The 21,478-nt window shown below is 38.4% G+C and overlaps 1 protein-coding gene across 2 annotated transcripts in view; it reads left to right on the top strand.

The window, feature by feature from the left end:
* LOC122918730 (membrane cofactor protein-like) overlaps nt 1–13,928 on the top strand; it is a 28,254-nt gene extending 14,326 nt beyond the window's left edge. For both annotated transcript variants that reach the window (XM_044267504.1, XM_044267503.1), the window contains 5 exons: nt 4,963–5,145; nt 7,862–7,909; nt 12,117–12,167; nt 12,672–12,707; nt 13,817–13,928. In XM_044267504.1, coding sequence (XP_044123439.1) covers nt 4,963–5,145; nt 7,862–7,909; nt 12,117–12,167; nt 12,672–12,707; nt 13,817–13,827 — 329 coding nt within the window. In that variant the 3' untranslated portion in view covers nt 13,828–13,928. The remainder of the gene's footprint in view (nt 1–4,962; nt 5,146–7,861; nt 7,910–12,116; nt 12,168–12,671; nt 12,708–13,816) is intronic.
* Nucleotides 13,929–21,478: the final 7,550 nt, after the last annotated feature.

Here is a 21,478-nt window from a genome sequence, read left to right as displayed (position 1 = left end):
ATTCTCTAAAATGGGCATGATAATTTTTAACAAATTTCAAATAATTGAAATTATTTAGAATATATTAACTGATTACAATGGAACGAATGTAGAAATAAAACAGATAACCTAGAAAACCTTCAAATATTTGATAATTATGCAAGACACTTCTGACCAACCCCTGAGTCAAAGAAGAATTCACGAGAGAATTTAAAAAGTATTTTGAATTGAATAAAAATGAAAACATGGCATATCAAAATAGCAAATTTGACACATCAAAAACATTGCTTAGAAGAAAATTTATTAAATAAATAGTTATGTTAGAAAAACAGAAGTCTCAATAATCTATTTTTCTTTTTATTTATTTATTTATTTTTAAGATTTTATTCATCCACTTGACAGACAGAGACCACAAGTAGGCAGAGAGGCAGGCAGCGAGAGAGGAGGAAGCAGGCTCCCTACCGAACAAAGAGCCTGGCTTGATCCCAGGACCCTGGGATCATGACTCCAGCCGAAGGCAGAGGCTTAACCCACTGAGCCACCCAGGTGCCCCAATAATCTATTCTAAAAAAGAAGAGCAGACTAAACTCAAAACAAGGAGACAGAAGAGATAATATCAGTAGAAGTAAATCAATGAAATTGAAAAGAGAAAATTAATGAAACCAACTCCTGGTTCTTGGAGAAAAATCAGTAAAATAGATAAAGTTATAGCCAGACTGAAAGAAAAAAAAAAAAGAATATACTTTACCAATATCAGGAATGAAAAAGAGGACAACACTAAATATCCTACAGACATTTAAGGGATAATAGGGAAGAATAGGGGAATATTATGAAAGCAACTTTTGTGCTTATAAATATGATAACTTACATTATGAAAGCAACTTTTATGCTTATAAATATGATAACTTATATATGAAATTGACAAATTCCTTGGAAGACACAAAATACCAACGAAGGCTCGCCCAGAGATATACATAACCTGATAAGTCATCTTCTTTTTGCCCATATGGGGCCATGCCCAGGTATATAAACAATAGGTATATAAACAATTCAGTGGAAAAACAATAATGTTTTTAATAAATGGTATAGCACAATTAGACATCCATATGCAAAAACAAAACAAAACAAAGCAACAATAACAAAACAAAAACAAAAAAAAACCTTGACCAAAGTTAGCAACACAAGCCAAAGTTTATTCAAAATGGATCATAGAGGTTCAATAATTCCACTACTGGGCATTTACCTAAAGAAAACAAAAACATTAATTTGAAAAGATATGCACTCCTATTTATTGCAGCATTATTTACAATAGTTAAGATACAGAAGCAACTTAAATGGCCATGAATAGATGAATGTCTAAAGAAGCTATGATACACATGCACACACACACACAGACATACATACACACACACAAGTATTACACAGCCATAAAAAAGGATGAGGTTTTTGCTATTTGCAAAAAACCAGATAGACCTAGAGGGTACTATGCCAAGTGGAATAAGTTAGACTGAGACAGAAAAATACCATATGATTTCACTCATACGTGGAATCTAAAAAAAAACAAAAACGAAAGCAGACCTATAAATAGAACAAACTGATGGTTGCCAGAGAAAAGAAAGGTGGGAGATAAAAAAAATCGGTGAAGGGGAGTGGAGAGATACAGACTTCCTACTATAGAATTAATAAATCATGGAAATAAGAATATAGCATAGGAAATGTAGTCAATAATATTGTATGGTGACAGGTGGTAGCTACACTTGTGAGTCTAGCGTAACATGTAGAGATGGTAAATCACTATGTTATACACCTGAAGTAAACTATACTCAAATTTTAAAAATTCTTAAAAATTAATAAATTGGGGCACTTGGATGGCTTAGTCGGTTAAGTGTCTGCCTTCAGCCCAGGTCATGATCCCAGAATCCTGGGACTGAGTCCCACATGGGTTTCCCTGCTCAGCGGGGAGCCTGCTTCTCCCTTTCCCTCTGCCACTCTCCCCTACTTGTGCTCACTTGCTTCCTAATAAATAAAATCTTTTAAAAAATTAATAAGATTTAGGGGGTAAATTGGACCACAGATTTACATGTAAAACATAAAACTGTAAGACTTTTGCAAGAAAACAAACAATATTTGTGACCTAGTCAAAGATTTTTTAAATACCATCTATAAAGTGTGATCTTCTAAAGAAAAAAAAAAAATTGGATGTTCCAAACTCAAAACTTCTGGTCTACAAAAGAAGTGTTAAAAGAATGGGAAAAAATGAACATAGACTGGGAGAAAATATTTGCAAAGCACATATCTAATAATGGACTTCTAACTATGATACATAAAGAATTCTCAAAACTCAATAGATAGAAAACAAAGCAATTTTTAAAAAATAAAAATATTTGAGTAGACCCATTTCAGTAAACATGATATATGGGTGGCAAAAAAGTACATGAAAAGTTTCTCAATATAATTAGAAGTTATAGAAATGTAATTTAAAACCACAAATAGATACCACTAAACACCTATTAGAATGACTGAAATTAAAAACAGAGGACTAATAACAAATACCAGCAATGGTATAGAGCAATTGGAACTTTCGTACATTGCTGGTAGGAATACAAAGTGGTATGACCACTTGGAATCCATTTTTTCATTTATTGTAAAGTTAAACATACCATATAGTTCATCAATCCAAGTAAAATGAAAACATGTGCATATAGGAACCTTTATAAGAATGTTCAGCTGCCTTAGTTATAATCACCCCAGATTGGGAACAACCCACTTGTCCTTCAACTGGTAAAATGGATTAGCAGCTGTGGTACATCCAGATGGCGGATGCGACTCAGCAATAAAAAGGAGTGAGCTCCAATCCATGCAGCAGCACAAATGACTCTCAGATGTATTATGCTGAGTGAAATAAGCCAGAGTCAGAGGCTGCGATCCCATTACAACATTCTGGAAAAGCAACTGTACAGAGATAGAAAACAGATCAGTGTTTGGCTAATGGTGAAGGTGATTGTTGGGGGGGGTGTAGGGTCGATTACAGAGTGGCATGAGGATGTGTTGGGGGGTAATGGAACTTGTCTGTGTCTTTATTGTGGTAATTACATGATTATTTGAATTTGTCAGCCCTAATACAGCTGTATTCTTAAAAGAAATGAGTTTTACTATATGGAGATTGTGTCTAGCCGACATAAAGAAAGCCATTATTGCCACTAACAACCATCTAGCACAACAGCACAAAAATCGGTGAACCTGAAGTCAGGAGAATATGATTTGAAAAGAAATACTAGAAAGAGAGAGAGACTTACAGACCTGTGGAAGAGTAGCAAGAAGTCAAACATACAGGCTGTTGGAGCTTCAAAAAGAGGTGAAAGAACAGGGTAGACACCAATTTGAATAAACATGGGCCAAATATTAACCACATGTGTCCCAAAACAATAACCTCACAGAACCAAGAAAGTCAGTGACCTCAGCAGGACAAATACATTGTTTTCATTTACCAAGAACCCTTCAGGGTCAAGTGACTGAAAACAAAAGGTGTACAAGGAAAAGCAGTCAGGGAGAGGGGAGAATAAACATATGTCACACTGTCCTCCCCACCCCCCACCATCGCCTGGAGTAAGAGCGACAGCTGACTTGTCCTGAGGAATGCTGGAGACTGGAAGACAGTGTCTGCTAGGCTGCTGGAAAAACCCCACAGCACTTCATCTAGAATTCTCCGTCAAGGGGAAACCTTTCAAATCAGAAGGTGAGGAAATGACACCGTTGGAGCTAAACCCAAGCCAGGAGAATCACAAGCCGACCTGCACTATAGGAATTGCTACTGGAATTTCCTCGGGCTAAAGGGAAAGGACAGCTGCTGGAAAGTCAGAATCCCTGAGAACAGAGGAAGAGCAGTCCTCTGGTTGAAAAGGCTGTCCACTCTCTGGCCCTTATCTACTGCTCGCATTTAATATCATAACATGTTCTGTCATATTCACTGCTCAGCCCTGTGGTTTTGTTTCCAAATTCTCCCAAGCCCATGAGTCGATTCTGAAATCAATCTGTGAGGTCATGACCCGTGTGTACTTCTTTTTTTTTTTTTTTTTTTTTTTTTACTATTTTTTATTTATTTGACAGATAGAAATCACAAGTAGGCAGAGAGGCAGGCAGAGAGAGGAGGAAGCAGACTCCCTGCAGAACAGAGAGCCTGATGCGGGGCTCGATCCCAGGGTCCTGGGATCATGACCTGAGCTGAAGGCAGAGGCTTTAACCCACTGAGCCACACAGGTGCCCCCGTGTGTACTACTTAAGAGGGAGAGTAGAATGGGAACTAGCAGAGTCTTCCGGTATGAGGCTAACTTGTATTTCAGGCCTGTGTGCTCATATACTGGTTTACAGCAAGAAATGTGTTGTTTGATCTCTGGATTGCCAGCCAAGATGTTTGGAAAATGCTGCCCTAACTCCATTGGCCTTTCCATTTCTTGAACATTCCATTTGTGTATGTTATTGCTACCTGAGAAATTCCTTTTTGCCTCTCTTTGCATGGCTGCCTGGTTTTCAACTTTTAACTTTGAGCTCAAGTATTGCCTTCTCAGAAGGTGTTTCCTACCTTTCTAGAAAACCAGGCTACTGAGATCAGTGTCAACATGACCTTGAAAAAAACCCCTACGGCAAAGAACATTAAAAGTTGCTCTTGAACTTACCCCAGATTTGTATGTGGTGGGCAGGCCTTTCTCAAACCTTATCAGTAATGGAAAAAAGTGTAGGAAAGCCAATAAACTGTAATGCTAGTCTTTTGGGGGTGGAAAAAAGTTACTGGATTTCTCTAAATCTGTTTCCCAAGAGCTAAAATATATATATGCATACAGGTTTATTTGGTGGTTTATTTTTTCTTTTAATTAACACCTGGGCTTTCATACCTTGCATGTTTCTTCCTGCTGGAAATTATTACCTTGTGCTATTTTTTCTGCTCCTGTGTTCAAGCAGCTTTCCATTAATTTCTCCATTTTTCAGTGGTCAAATGTGAATATCCAGTAGTTGAACATGGAAGAATGGTATCAGGAATCAAAAACAAATATTCCTACCAAGCTACAGTTCTATTTGAATGCCTCCCAGGCTTCTATCTGAATGGCAGCAACCCAGTGTTCTGTGGTGGGAATAGTACTTGGGAGCCTGAGATGCCAAAATGTATCAGAGGTACAAATGTCTTTTTCCATCTTTTTGTGTTAGCTTTTATTATTTCTTTGGCATCATTCAATATCAATGATATTGAATCATTGAAAAGAAGAAATTTTAGTTTTTAACTCTATCTTGTGTTTATTCCCATGATGGAGGCATGAGATGATTTCTGTGTTGTGATTTTGTATGTTTTCAGAAGGTCTTAACACATCATGTACATCACACGGGTATATAAGTTTCTCTTGGGTAGTATTTTTAAGAATGTATAGCGACCACTTTTAAAATCAATTGAAGCATGAGAATTTTTACATGAATAAGTCAAGAATGAAAGGTATAATTCATATAAATGAAAATGGTAATGCCCAAGTAGTTGATTCTACGTTATTTGGTTTTTCAGTATCAGTTTCTCCCAATGTAAAACCTCCAGTTTTGAGTCGTTCAGATTAGTCCTTTCCTGCATATATTAACAAAAAATCCTTTACTGTTGTTTGATTTACACTCATTCATCATTGTTAGTAATGAAAGGATGAAGGACATGTTTATAGCCATTTTGGTTGTTATATATAGTTACTCTAAAACTATCTGGCATAGTTTGCAGATACAAAAATGTATGTAAACTTGGGCAAGTTACATAACGTGTAAATGGGATACATTTAGCACTTAACACAGTGCCTGGCATATAGGAAGCTTCTAAGTTTAGCTCATATGACTTATAGCATCACTCAGATTAAAACTAGTGAAGAGGAAGGTCTATGGCTTCTATTTTATTTTTAAGATTTATTTAGTTAGTTATTTGACAGACAGAGATGACAAGTAGGCGGAGAAGCAGGCAGAGAGAGAGAGAGAGAGAGAGAGAGATGGAAGCAGGATCCCAGCTGAGCAGAGAGCCTGATGTGGGGCTCGATCCCAGGAGTCTGGGATCATGACCTGAGCTGAGGGCAGAGGCTTTAACCCACTGAGCCACCCAGGTACCTCTAGGGCTTCTATTTTTTAACATGTCATTAACTTTGCTGTTTTATTCCTTTTAAAGGTGATCTGTTGGCTCCTTTAGAGTGTTTTCCTGATCCAGGACTATGTCTCAGTTGCTGGACTGCAAGCAGTTTAGTGTTTTGATTTTGGTTTTTTTTCTATGTAGCACAGTTTAAACTGGGAAATTTCTGCTATCTCCAGAAAAAGGCCTGAATGTCTTCCCTCATCCCCAGCCCTTGCCACTTCATACAATTATTGTTTTTGTTTTTATTAGGCATTTTTATTTGGCAATTGAACCTAAATTTCAAAGCAACCAAAAGGCAGGAAAAATCGTTCTTCATTAAAATGAAATGGAGGATTGGTTGCAGGGACTACTTGTCAGCTACTCTACGTAAGACTTGAAAGCAGATTTTGCTCTAATGGAAGGAAATATCTTCCTGATTTGAGGGCTGCTCTCTCTGGCCTCTCTCTGTCTCAGAAAACACGAGACAACAGAATAGTAGGAAGAGCATTATCCTGGGCTAACCTCATCAGGGTCCTAGTTTGGCTCTGCTTATTCAAGTCACCTCATTTCTGTGGACTTTACGATTTCATGGAGGTGTTGAACTCAAACAGATCATGAATACTGACTTTTAATTTGTTTGTATGTTTTCTATGGCCATACTATTTTAAAGATTTGGGAGAATTATGCATATTAACATGGTAATGAGAATACTTCTTTTTATAATTCCTATAAACCTAGTACCTGATAGCCTCCTTGTGTACTTTAGTTGAGTACTGTGAGGTTTGGAGGGAAGGAAATACTTTTTTGGTGGACTGATAAGTTAAGATTGCATATGAAATTTATACTCCTTGACCCATTCATGTTTACTCACATGGGCCTGGTGGACATATACACTGTGGTGCAGTGTTTGTTGATACATTCTTTTGAAGGAGTTGAAGTATAAGCATTTCAGAAAGAGTTTATAAAACACCAATAGAGTTTAGGTTGGTTTTTTTTTTTTTTTTGAAGATTTTATCTATGTATTTGAGAGAAAGAGAGAAATCACAAGTGGGGGAAGGGTCAGAGAAAGAAGGAAAAGCAGGGTCCCCTCAAAGCAAAGAGCCTGATGTGGGTAAGATCCCAGGACCCTGAGATCATGATCTGAGCCAAAGGCAGACACTTAACTGACTGAGCCACTCAGGTGCCCCTAGAGTTTAGTTTTTGAAAGAATTGTGAGAAAACACTTGTGAAGAGAAACTATAGGGATCTTTTAAAAAAATAAAATCAAAACTCCCTGTGGGATTGTTAATCATTTTTTATCATTGGTTAGAAAAAGACTATATCAAAAGCATCAGCAACATATAATGGTGTTAAGGCAGATCTAAATGTGCAAATATTTTTTAAAAGGCCCAAGAAATACTAGGCAGATAAAAAGATACAACTTCTTATGTAGTATGATACTACCTGGATGGTATTTTTTTAAAGATATGTGTGTTTACCCTGAGCACATTATTTTTATAATTTACTATCAGTTAACTTCTAGGATTTCCATATAAAACACAAGGTTTTGGTGGACATTCTTATATACATGCATGCTTATGTACTTGTGCAAATATGTATTAAGTTAAATTCCCAGAAGTAGAATTCCAAAGTTTGGAAAGCAGGTGTTTTTTTCATTTTGAGAAGTAATGGATCTTTTTAAATAAAAAATAAGAAATTAATATTAAATCCATAATTTTATAATGATAAGGCTGATGAATTGAATCAAATTTATTTTTCCAGGTTTCAAACCTACTTATCCTACCAAACCTCCAGTTTCAAAGTACCCAGGTACACTAATTCTTTCTATTGCTTTTGCTGTTAACAACTTGATAAGGTGATGAGTACAAAGTTATGTCTTGTTCTAATTTGCATTTCTAGAATCTATCAATGAAGCTGAACTTTTTTAGTTCTACATTGATTTATCCATAACTTTTGCTCATTTTTTAAAAATTAAGTTTCTAAAATATGTCTCTTGTTGATTTGTGAGAGCTCATTTTAAGTTAAAGCCTTTTTCATATGAAGTGAACATTCTGTCAGGGGTTTTTTGGCCTTTTCACTGGTCAGTTTCTTTTAAGATTGTTTATTGCATGCTACTAATTATAGATTGCTTTTATAAAAGATTTTATCTATTTATTTGAGGGAGAAGGAAAGAGAGTGCATAAGGAGAGGGGAGGAGCAGAGGGAGAGGGAGAAGCAGGGAGCTTAGCAGAAAGCCTGACCTGGAGCTCCATCAGAAACCCCCCCCCCCCCCGCCAATCATGACCTCAGCAAAAGGCAGGCGATTAACTGACTGAGCCACTCAGGTGCCCCTAGATTGCTTTTTATAACTTTTTGTTGCATGAGTGGTATATGAATATGTTTTTGTAAATTTTCAAACACTATGAAAATAGACATGTAAAGAATTATACTTCTTTCTCTCTAGTCTATTACCTGAATCAATCACGGTTAATAGTTTAGGGCTCTGCTTACTCAAGTCTCTTCATTAGTTTAGGTGCATCAGCATTCCTTAGATGTGTAATTATACATACAGTTGAGTATTTTTTCTTTTATCTCCAACAAAATTGATATCATATTGTATATATTTTTCTGAAACTTACAATTTTTCTACTTAATGTTTTATATTGGGATTATATTTAGATTCACTGTTCTTCTTTTCAGTGATGACTTTGAAATGTATACGTATTTATTTATTTAACTGTTCTGTTAGTGGTCTTTTACATATATAGAAATTTTACATCAGAAGGTAGATGGATTAATGGATGTAATGATCTTTTCTCTAGTGGCTATGTATGTTGTGTCTTTCTTATAAAAACTTTATGTCTTCCTCATGCTACAACTTCCAAAACATTTCAACCCTGAGTTCTGATTGCAGTCTTTGCATTTAAGTCATTAGTGCATCTGAATGCATTAGTGCATTTAAGTCATTAGTGCATTTCGGCTAATTTGGCTTCCAAACATTTGGCTTCCAAATGTATGAATCCTGTTTTCAATGGTAGACTTGAAAAGAGAAAATTTTCAATTTTGAGTCCCTGTTAGCAGTTTTGGGGTGCTGTATACCTAGGAATAGAATTGCTGGTTATATGATGATTCTGTGTTTTACTTTTTTGAGGAAAAATTGTACTGTCTTACCCAGTGGATACACATTTTACATTCCCACCAGCAATGCACAAGAGTTCCAGTTTCTTCACCTCTGCCAACACGTATTATTTTCTGCTTTTTTTTTCCCATTTCATTTATTTATTTATATTAGCATATAATGTATTATTAGCCCCAGGGGTACAGGTCTATGAATCATCAGCCTTACACACTTCACAGCACTCACCATAGCACATTCCCTCCCCAATGTCCATAACCCAACCACCCTCTCCTTAACCCCCTCCCCCTGACAACCCTCAATTTGTTTTGTGAGACTAAGAGTCCCTTATGGTTTGTCTCCCTCCCAATCCCATCTTGTTTCGTTTTTTCCTTCCCTACCCTCCAAACCCCCCATGTTGCCTCTCAAATTCCTCATATCAGGGAGATCATATGACAGTTGTCTTTCTCTGATAGACTTATTTCGCTCAGGATAATACCCTCTAGTTCCATCCATGTCATTGCAAATGGTAAGATTTCATTTATTTTGATGGCTGCATAGTATTCCATTTTCTATATTTATACCACGTCTTCTTTATCCATTCATCTGTTGATGGACATCTAGGCTCTTTCCATAGTTTGACTATTGTAGACATTGCTTCTATTAACATTCAGGTGCACGAGCCTCTTCAGATCACTACATTTGTATCTTTACGGAAAATACCCAGTAGTGCGACTCCTGGGTCATAGGGTAGCTCTATTTTCAACTTTCTGAGGAGCCTCTATACTGTTTCCCAGAGCGGCTGCACCAGCTTGCATTCCCACCAACTATTTTCTGCTTTTTGAAAATAATGATCATACTGTGTGTTAGGTAATATATGAGGTAGAATCTCATCATGGTGTTTATCTGCATTTCCCTAACGATTAGTAATGTGTTGCACATCTTTTCCTGTGCATATTGGCATTCTGTATCTTTTTTGGAGAAAAGTCTATTCAAGTCCTTTGTCCATTTTTGATGGATTGTGTTTTGTTTTGTTTTGTTTTTGAATTTTAGGAGTTCCTTTTATATTTTGGATATTAATCCCTTATTATATGAGTTTCAGATATTTTCTCCCATTCTGTTGGTTGCTTTTTCACTCTATTGTTATTGTCCTTTGATGTACAGATTTTTTTATGTTTGATGTAGTCTAAGTTATCTGTTTTTTTCTTTTGTTGCCTGTGCGTTTGGTGTCACATTCAATAAATCATTGCCAGGTGCAACATCATGAAGCTTGTAGTCTTAGTTTCTTCTGAGGGTTTTATAGTTTTAAATTTTTAGGGTCTTTGATCCATTTTGAGTTAATTTTTGTATTTGGTGAATGGCAAGTGTTAAAAGTCATCCTTTTGTGTATGTAGTTATCCAGTTTTCAAAACCATTTGCGGAAAGGATTGCTCTTTCCCTACTGAAGTTTGTCAGCACCCTTGTGGAGAATTACTTAACAACATATCCAAAGGTTTATTTTGTGGCTTCTGTTCCATTTGTCTGTAGGTCTGTCTTTATGCCAGCACCATTCTGTTTTGGTTATTGTAGCTTTATAGTAAGTTTTGAAATCAGGAAATATGAGTCCTTTCATCTTTTCTTTCTCTTTTCATGATTGCCTTGACTATTCCTAGTCCCTTGAGATTATATATGAATTTTCAGATGGATTTTTCTTTTCCTGCAAAGAGCATCATTAGAATTTTGATAGGGGTTGCATTTCATTTATAGATTGTTTCTTACCATGTTTACATCTTAACTTTAGTAGGTCCCCCAATCCACAAACACAGGGATTGCTTTTCCTTTATTTATGTCTTTTTAAATTCCTTTCTGCTTTAGCTTATAATTTTCAGTGTAACAAGTCCTTTACCTCCTTTGTCATGTTTATTCCAAAGTCTTTTACTTTTTTTGATTCAGTTATAAATGGAATTGTTTTCTTAATTTCCTTTTTAGGTTGCTTATTGTTAGTGCGTAGAAATGCAATTGATTTTTGCATGTTGATTTTGTATCCTGCAACTTTAATGAATTCATTTATTCGTTCCACCAGGTCTGTGTCTATGTGTGTTTAATCTTTAGAGTTTTCTATGTAAAAGATCATGTCACCTATGAATAGAAATCATTTTATTTCTTCCTAATTTAGATGTTTTTTATTTCTTTTTCAACTAGTTCTGATATGAACTTGCAATAAATATGTTGAATAGAAGTGGCAAACACAGACACCCTGTCCTGTTCCAGATCTTTTTTCCTTTTAAGATTATTTATTTATTTATTTGAGAGAGAGAGAGTGAGTGAGAGAAAGCATGAGAAGGGGAGAGGGTCAGAGGGAGAGACAGACTCCTTGCTGAGCAGGGAGCCAGATGCGGGACTCGATCCCAGGACTTGATCCTGGGACTCCAGGATCATGACCTGAGCCGAAAACAGTTGCTTAACCAACTGAGCCACCCAGAACAGGCACCCCCTGTTCCAGGTCTTAAGGGAAAAACTTTAGTCCCTCACCATTAAATTTGATGTCAGCCATGGGTTTTTCATAAGTGGCTTTTGTTATGTTGAAGAGACTTTCTATTCCAGATCAGCTTCTAAATTGTTTCAAAGTCCTCCTCTATTTTTTTTTTTTAATTTTAAGTAGAATCATGTTGAATTCAGGATAATTTTGAGGATGTGGTAATGATAAGTTTGCTTCCTAAACTACAGAATATTGTCACAGGAAATATCAGTGGACAGGAAGAATATTGTTGATGACATCAAATATAAATTTATAATTGATGACAGCACTTTTATTGATAACCATTAAGGAAAATGAAATGAAAAGTGTTTCATACAAAAGCAAAAAATAAAACCAGTAAATTTATGGACCTTTAAGCTTTTGGCTATCTTTCTTTTTTAACTTATTTCCATTTTTTCCCCTAGGCTATCCCGAGCCCAGTGACCGACTAACACTTGAAGACTTTGAGGAATTAGGTATTATTTTGGCTACTAATTACTCTGCATTATGAGGCCTTGGAGTTCTGCGTGGACATATCTATTGTGTTTCAATCATTGGTAGTTAAGGAAGGAACCAAGTTTCACAAAACTGGACATTTCTAGTTTAAATTTTAGTAGTCCACTTAACATGCTAAACCTAAGTGGTACTGTATATGGAGACCCGTAGGTCATTTCCTCTAATCTAGGGAATTCTGATAGTCCTGGTGAGCTTTTCGAAGTAACCTGGTACAGCTCCGACAGCACAAAGCCATGAAAAGTCAGGTTCCAGTGAAGAGTTTTGCAAGACGGATTCTAACCCTGGAATCTGATTAGAAGGATTCTCTGATCCGAATGAGCCGGACACGCTAGTGCTCACCCTGAAACTAGACTGAGGAGCGACTTCTCCAACATGGCGTTAGATGATCTGATCCAAATTAAATGCATCTACCATCTGGGACCCTTGTGTGCTCCGTCTTCAAACAGTTTTCTTTTTTTTCTCAGATGCAGGCATCATTGCTGTGATTGTTCTTACTCTTCGTAAGTAGCCCGAACGTTGATGCCACTTAATCAAAATACAACTGCAAAGAAGTGCATTATTTTTTAAATGACTTTTCAGTTTCTATAGCTTGAAATGAAGTCCACCAGTCTAGAACAGCCTGATCTTGGTATGACACACTGCGTTTTGCTGGCGAATGTGTAGTCTTCTATACTGTACGTGTCCGCTTAGTCACAAACCCTGAACGTTACACGTGTTTTCAGGATGATTGGGCACGAGTTTGCGTCCCAGAGATGCTTCGGGTAATGTTCTAAACGAAGCAGGCATTCTTCTCTGGCTTCCTGTGGGTTAGTCCGGTGACTCCAGGGAATGGGCCTTAGATAGTAAGAGAGTCCAGAGGGAACATGAACAGATAGGTGCTGAAGTAAAGTAGCATTTTCTACCGACTGCAGTACAACCGGCACTTACTTATTTCTGCTGCTAAATCTTGAATCGTGACACCCAGCTTTCCAAGTTTTATGTCCTTTGTCTCCTGGTCTCTTGCAGTTGTTGGCCTTGCTGTACTTTGCACCTGCCTGTATAGATGTTTTCAAAGGGGAAAGAATGGGTAAATAAAAGCATGTTCTTCTAACTCATGGTCCTGCTCACTCTTGACATCCTTTCGTGCAGCTCTTCTGTTTGTCCCACATACCGCTTTTCCAGAAACTGTGCCTGCAAGAGCGCCCCATCCCGTTTGCTTGTGTTTACTGAAACCGCCTCGGGCTGCTGTTTAGGTTCCAGCAGTCAGAGGGCTCCCTGCAAAGTGGCTGCAGCTGTTCCCTAACAAGAAACGTTTCAGTGGGATTTGAGATTTAAGTTGTGTAGCAAATCATGGACCTAGGTTTACCCTGCGTCCTACACTGGACTAGTGGTCAAGATTAAATTTAGAACCACCCATGGTGGAGGCTTGGACAGTTGTATTCCTTGAAATTTTTATGATGAAAGTTTCCATATGTCTGGGTAACTTAGGTAATTGTAAGAAGCTATGTAGGTTCTCATTCAAATACCCAATTTTATTTGTTTTTATGTAGAGCTTTTATTTATACTTGTTGAACTAGGGAAGGAAAAACAGCACTATTTGATTTCCCTCTTATGTTCTCTTAATTTGCAGGGTTTCAGTAAAACTGATGGGATTAAACTTAACATTACTGAGGGGTAAGATTTACAAAGCACCTCATTAACTTTATCTTTGTTTTTAATTTATAAAACTGAAAAAAAAAAGGGGGAGGCTTATAATAGGAAAAAAAAAGTGTATAAGTACATATCTCCTATCGAGAATAGGGCTTTTAAATATCAAACTTAAAATTTTAATGAAATGTCTTTCAATTTAGTAAGAGACTTAGAACAAATCCTGGAGCGTAGACCAAGATTAGGTGCTTTGAAATTTCTGATTTTTTAGTGATTTTTAGTAATTTCCTTTCCATGTAGCTTGGGAAATACCTCTAACATCAAACCTAATCATTCTAGGGATGCCTGGGTGCCTCAGTCATTGTTTGCCTTCAGCTCAGGTCATGATCTCAGACTCTCTGCTCAGCAATGACTCTGCTTCTCCTTCTCCCTCTGCCTGCTGATGACCCTGCTTGTGTTCTATACTCTCTCTCTCTGACAAATTAAATAAATAAAATCTTAAAAAAAAACACTAATAATTTTAAGGCTCTTGGTATTCATGGTTTTATGATATAATTTGCCTTTTTATTAATTGTCTGGTTTAAGCTATATAAAAAAACCATATTCTTTAGGGGCACCTGGATGGCTCAGTGGGCTAAATCCTCTGCCTTTGGCTCAGTCGTGATCCCAGGGTCCTGGGATGGAGCCCCACAACGGGCTCTCTGCTCAGCAGGGAGCCTGCTTCCCTTCCTCTCTCTGCCTGCCTCTCTGCCTGCTTGTGATCTCTCTGTCTGTCAAATAAATAAATAAAATCTTAAAAAAAAAGTATATTCTTTACATGTAAAGGACTCAAACTTTTTTATATTATTGGTTATTATTTTTAAACCATAGTGCCTTTGTTTGAATCTTCAATCTTATATTTTTAGAACACGTGATATGCATATTGGATTTCTCAATCAGTAGTATATTTTTTAGTACATATACACAATAGCATGAGAAGGAAATAGTGGAATAATTTTACGAGTCCAAAGGTTTTGTGTAGAAATAACTTCTCAAGAAAGCAAAACAAAATAGACTTCTGCTTCTTACTTTCCTTTTTTGCTTAAATTCTCTGTGTCAAAATACTTACTGGGTCCTTAGCAAGTATTACTTAAACTCTCTGTAGTTGCCAGTTAATGGGTCTTGTAACCTGAGCCTCTGGTTTAAGATGGCATCATAAGAGGATCCTGAACTCACCTCTTCTCAAACACATAGAATCTACAGCTACGTACAGAACAATTCCCTCTGGAAGAAATCTGAAAACTAACTTGATGAACTCCTACACATTTGTTGGACAAAAAACCCACATCAAGGGGCACCTGACTGGCTCAGTCAGTGGGGCATCTGACTCTTGATCTTGGGTTTGTGAATTCAGGCCCCATGAGGCATGGAGCCTACTTTTAAAAAACACAAAATTGTACATCAAAATGGGTAGGAGATGACTGAGATAGTATCTCACCATAAAATCCTCCCCAAACGTGGTAACAGTCAGGCGGGAACTCAATTCTGAGCTTCATGGGAAGAAAAATGTTTGAACCCCACATCTGGCACCCCATCTTTTAAGACCTACACCTGACAGATGGGTCTGCAAACACATCTAGCTTTGAAAGCCAATGGGGCTTATGTCTATAAGGTTATAGCGAACCAAGAAACAGTTCCTGAAGTGCCCGTGTGGATGACCCGCCAGGGTCCGGTGGAGAGGTAGCTGACTGAAACGCCTGGTCTTTCTGTGAAAGAGATCTGTTTGCTTCTCTTAAAAGCTTTAGGCTGAAGGGCAGGTATCTAATGTCACCCTCACCTAACCCAGCTGAAATACTCTTCAAAGCCGGTGGAGGCTGCAGGGTGCCATCTTCCTGCTGTCCCTCTGCCTGCTCTCAGCTGCTGGTATCTTTCAGAAGGGAGCTTGTGCACACATCCGGGGCTTTGGCGTTTATAGCTGCCACCCAGGGAACACCGCCTGATTGCCTGGCAGTGGTGACCAGGGAGGCTGACATTGCAGGTCCCGCAGCCATAACAGAGAAGGACCTGTTAACGGGCCACACCCCAGGACACAGCACAGAGGCAGCCAACTGAAATGTGCCACCAGTCTTTCTGGAAGGAGGCCTCTTAGCGTAGCCACATCTCTGAGGCCTGAGGGACAGGCTTCTCACTAAAAAACGGCTGACTGCGGTCCTCTCCAGACACCTCGCTGTCTTCCTCTGTCCCTCTGCTGGACTCCGTATTGCCAGCAGCTCCAGGAAAGAAGCTCACGCAGCTATCAGGTGGCCCGTGGGGCTTATATCTGCAGGTCACACAGGACTGTAACAAACTGACCGTTGTTAACCGGCTGCCCAGTCCAGGACACAGCACAGAGGTGGCGACTGAAGTCATCCCAGTCTTTCTGTGACAGGCCTTTTAGCTTATCTGCATAGCTGTGGCCTAAGGAACAGGCTTCTAATGAGACACATGTGGGTGAGCCCAAGACAGTCCTCTCCAGAGACTGGCAGACTGACAGGCACCTTCTTCAAACTCCCCTTCTGCCCAGTCCCAGGTTGTACATGTCTCTGGGAAAGGAGCTTGTGTACATGGCTGACGCCGCAGCTTTTGTGGCTGCTACCCATAGGACATATCCCTTGATAACCGGCCCTGGTGGTCAGCGGGACAGTAACAAATAAAGCAATGGCTCTTAACTATCGCCATAGGGCCCCGTACAGAGGGAGCACCCCGAAGTGTCCAGTGCCCAGCATTCCCCTGAAGGAGGTATATTTGCATGCTTTCTAAGCTGCCACCCAAGGGGCTGGCTTCCAACCAGCCTAGGTGCTGACTGGGGTCTTCCTCTCCTGGACACTGACAAGTCTTGACAACACCCTCAACTCCTGAGAGCCACTGAGAATAAAGTCGGCAGCTTGGACAATCACAAAGGTTTGAGAGACAACCAAGAGCTAGGGCTGGGTTGAACAGTAAGTTATATCCCTACACCGGGGTGCTGCTTTAGGACTGGGAGAGCTGTTTCTCGAACACCTAGAAACCAACAAGGTCAAGAAACATAAGAAACAAAGGAACATGTTCCAAATGAAAGAACAAGATAAAGCCTGGGGAAAAGATCATAGTGAAATGGAATTAGTGATTTACATGTTCATCAATAGATGAGTGGATAATGAACCAGTGGTACATATACAATGGGATATTATTCAGCCATTAAAAAAGGAGGAAATCTTGTTATTTGCTACAACATGGATGGACGTTGAGGGCATTTGGCTAAATGTAGTAAGACAGAGAACACAAATAGCATATGATCTCACTTATATGTGGTCTCTTGAAAAGACAAAAACACAACTCTTAGATATAGGGAGCAGATTACTGGTTGCCAAGGAGGGTGGCAGGGGTGAGTGAAATGGGCGAAGGAGGTCAAAAAGGTACAAACTTCCAGTTACAAATAAGTCACAGAATGTAAAGCACAGCATGGTAATATAGTTAATAATACTGTATTGCATATTTGAAGGTTGCTAAGAGTAGACCTTAAAAGTTTTCATAATAAGAAAAGAATTATACCTGTATGGTGATGGATGCTAACTAGATTTATTCGTGGTGATAATTTTGCAAATGTACAAATCTTATTTAAGTATGTTGTATACCCGAAACTGATGTGTTATATGTAAATTACACCTCACATTTTTTTTAAAAAAAATGGACAAAGTGAATACACATTCTTCTAAAGAAGACATAGAAATTGCCAACATGTGTATGAAAAGATGTTCAAAATCACTAAACATCAGGGAAATGCAAATCAAAACCACCAAGAGAGATTATCTCACAACTGTTAGAATGGCTACTTGAAAAAGATATGACAGTAGAAAGGTGAGCCCTTGTACACTATTGGTGGGAATGTAAATTAGTGTACCATATGGAAAATAGTATGGAGGTTCCTGAAAAAAGTAAAAATAGAAATAACTTGCCCATCAATTCCATTTGTGGGTATTTATCTAAAGGAGATGATATCACTGTTTTGAAAATACACTTGCACACCAGTGTTCATTGCAGCATTATTTACAATAAGATGTGAAAACAACCGAAATATTCGTCAGTGAATAAATGGATAAAGAAAATATTGTACATATATATACATCATAAAATGAAAATATAGTGTCTGTGTATATACTATATACATATATATATTATAGAATGTGGTACATTTAAGTGTATAATGGAATATTATATGTAATTGTATAGCCCATTATATAGATTCCAGCATCTGATGATATGTTATTCAGCCATAAAAAAGGAAATCCTGCCATTTGTGACAGCACAGATGGACCTTTGAGCATTATGCTAGGTGAAATAAAGCAGAGAAGGACAAATACTTTATGATATCACTTATACGTGGAACCTTAAAAAAATGAACTCAGATACAGAGAAAATTTTGGTGGGTGCCAGAGATGGAGCAGAGTGGGAGAGGATGGGGAGAAGGGGTCTTAGTTGAGCTGAGTGAAGGTGGTCAAAAGATTTGCAGTTTGTAGGACGTACTACATCGCTGAGGACATAATCGACAGAATGGTGACTATAGTTAATACCATATGACATATTTGAAAGATGCTAAGGGAGTATATCTTTAAAGTGTCTGTCACACACCCACGATATATTTGTAACTGTGTTGTGGTGAATGATAACTAAACTTATTGTGATTATTTTGCAATATATATATTTCTCAAATTATTATGTGTTCATCTAAAGCTAAAACAGTGGTCTATGTCAATTATCTTTCAATTTTTTAAAAAGGCCATACTTGACTGCTTATCATCCAAATTTTCTTTGTAAACAGAATATTGCAATAATAAAATTTTTAAATATTTTCAGAAAATATATCTTTAACTGGTGCAATGTAATTAATCCTATATATGGTAGCATAATTTGGAGGGAAAAGAGTTTTTTAAAAAAGAGTGTGGGAAGGAAAATTCATAAATGCCTAATGAGCTAATTTATGAAAAATATTTTAGGATGTTACCCTTTTCATGACAGGAACATACTGCATTAGAAAATCAGTATTCTAGAACAGCTTTATCAATTTTAGATTCTCTAAATTATTTCATGTCAGGACATTGAACTATTTTACCAAACTCTTTAGGTTCTATGATGTTTCAAAGCTCAAGTCCCTCTCATGTGGGTTGATATTATACCTTTCTCCTTTACAATCTAGAACAATGCTTCTCTAACATTCATGTGCACATTAATCACCTGGGGTCTTGTTAAAATGCAGACTCTGAGTCATAGGTCTGGTGCAGAGACAGATACCCTGTCTATCATGAGTGCCCAGCGATGTTGCCGCTGGCCTGGGCTGCAGTCTGAGTCACCAGAGGGGGTGACTTGATGGAGACACTAACATTCCTAAAACCTGAAGAAAACACCGTCAAGCTCAGCAAAGTTTTTCTCCTATTTAAGATAATTGGACTTTTTAAAGATTCCTATGAGAGAGAGATTCTTTGAAAGAGAGTGTGGGCTAATATTTATATTTACATTGCTGTTGTTTAGAAAAGTAAAGATTTGTATTATATTCTTTGTAGTGCCTAATGCCCATCACCTTTCTCCCTGAAACTGAGCGTTGTCGCCTGAGAAACTTGCTTACGAGACTATAAAGTGTAAGCAGGCACTGCTCTGTTTCTAGGGGTAACTCTGGAAGCAGGGCACTAGGCACAGACCGTCCCAGATGGCTGCTGGAACTTGGTACAAAATGGATTTTGGTGGAAACTTGCACTTGTGATGACTTGGGAACAGGTCACCCTTCTGCAGCCTCCATCCCAAAGCACAAACATCATGGAAGTCCTCACGTTTCAGGTCCATGACCCCACACAGACGGGTTCTGCTGTGGTCATCTGTTCTTAGTCTCAGCTAGAATAGAATGGGATCCCCAGGGCATGTGAAATGGGCCCTTTTCCTTCAGTTTCCTTGTAGAACTCACTTGCCGCCAGACTTTCTCATCCAGGAGTCCGCTCCCCTTGTCCAGTGCTTTGCTACTGCTTGAGTCCTGTCTGGCTTCTCATGACTGTGTGGCTCTGGAAAACAGATGCATTTGCCTGGCATTAATGTGTTCACATGTGGGTGGTGATTTTCGTTTCATAAATGTATGATTTTCTCTACTCTGGTGACATCATCCCTGGAGAAGCCAGAGTTTGCTGAAGTCCCTTAGAATCATTTACATACTTTATGTATTTTTTTACCGGTGATGAAGCAGTTTTCCCATTTTTTTTTCTGTTAAGGGTATTTATTATTTGGTTTAACTCAGACCGATTTTTACAATAATGACTGAGCCAGTCACTGTAATCTTTAAGCCGTCAGTGCTTCAGTGAAGGTTATAGAGGTCTGGGAAGTCCTCCATCGAGTGGCCAGATCGGGCTGTGGGGAGAGGGGTGACAAGGGGCAAAAAACGGAAGGATCACATCAACTTGAACCTTTTTCTACGTGGCTCTCAAATTCTTGAGCTCTCAACAAACTCTTCAGACCATTTTAAACAGCTAATAGATAAGAAAGGATTTTGTGGTTAGTCGAGAGAGCAAACTTTAGATCCATCCCAGGAAAATGGGGTGTCAGGTAATAAGTTTTACGGAGGTCTTCCCTGGGCGGGAAGCAGATGTGCCTCAGGGAGAAAATGCTCGATGCGGAAGTCAAGATCTATCTGAAGATGTCTGCTTGTCATAAAACTGACTTCTCAGACAGTGTTCCATGGATCTCATATGTGCTCTGCGTGTTCCCTCTGAATCTAATGTGTGAGAGGCAAGGACCCTTTGTCCTCACAGAGAGTTTACACGATTTGCATCAGGCTAAACGGTTTCGGGGGTAAACAGATTGCACAGAAATTTAAAATGAATTCAAGTACAGGGAAGAAAAATGTCCTTTTTCAGAAGCCAAAATACATTTTATTTAATTTTATAAATGCATTTGACTTCAATTCATAAATATTAGCTCTGTAAATGCATATATTTGTTTTCCTTTACCAGATATTTTTAGCATATGAAAGAGACCAACAAAAAAGTTTAGATTTTGAAAAAATTTGAATTGCATTGCCTTAGACCTTTTGAGCCTCACTGCCCTCTGTCCTAATGAAAGGAACTGGAAGCCGTCCTCTGTGCCAGAATGTGTGTCTCCACGGCCAGGAAGAGACAGACACATATGCCACCACTTATGTGAGGTGCTACCCCACCTTACAGTCAGGAGTCTGGGAGCAGACTCTACAGAGGCCAATAGGAAAGGCAGTTTCTTGGCAAAAGCAGAGTGCTGTCTGGGGTCAGACGAGCACAGGGGAAGACCCATCGTACCAACCGGAAGTGGCAGGACGCGCCTCCCCGGTCCTGTGCACTTTCTTGGTCTCTCAGAATTCCTTTGAGGCTAAGGCCAACCAGGAAAGTAGATTTCAGTCTGTTGTGAGCTTCAAGGTGTCTGCAAACATCTGAAGGTCATATAATGGATGCTGAAGGTCATATAAGACATCTGTGATCAATAATCCAAGGTTAGATTTTACCATCTTTAAACTGCTTCATCGTCCTATCAAATAAGTGTTACCTTAAAATTTAGCTGAGTCCTTTTTATCTTTCTCTCTCAGACTCTAGTTAAAATTCTATGTGAAAAGGATCCCACCACCGCACAAACAAAAGGAAAC

Source organism: Neovison vison, chromosome 10 (genome assembly GCF_020171115.1).
Source record: "Neovison vison isolate M4711 chromosome 10, ASM_NN_V1, whole genome shotgun sequence".
In the NCBI taxonomy this organism is placed as follows: Eukaryota; Metazoa; Chordata; class Mammalia; order Carnivora; family Mustelidae; genus Neogale; species Neogale vison.
Note: the sequence above shows the minus strand (reverse complement) of the source record. Positions and strands in the feature narration are given on the sequence as shown.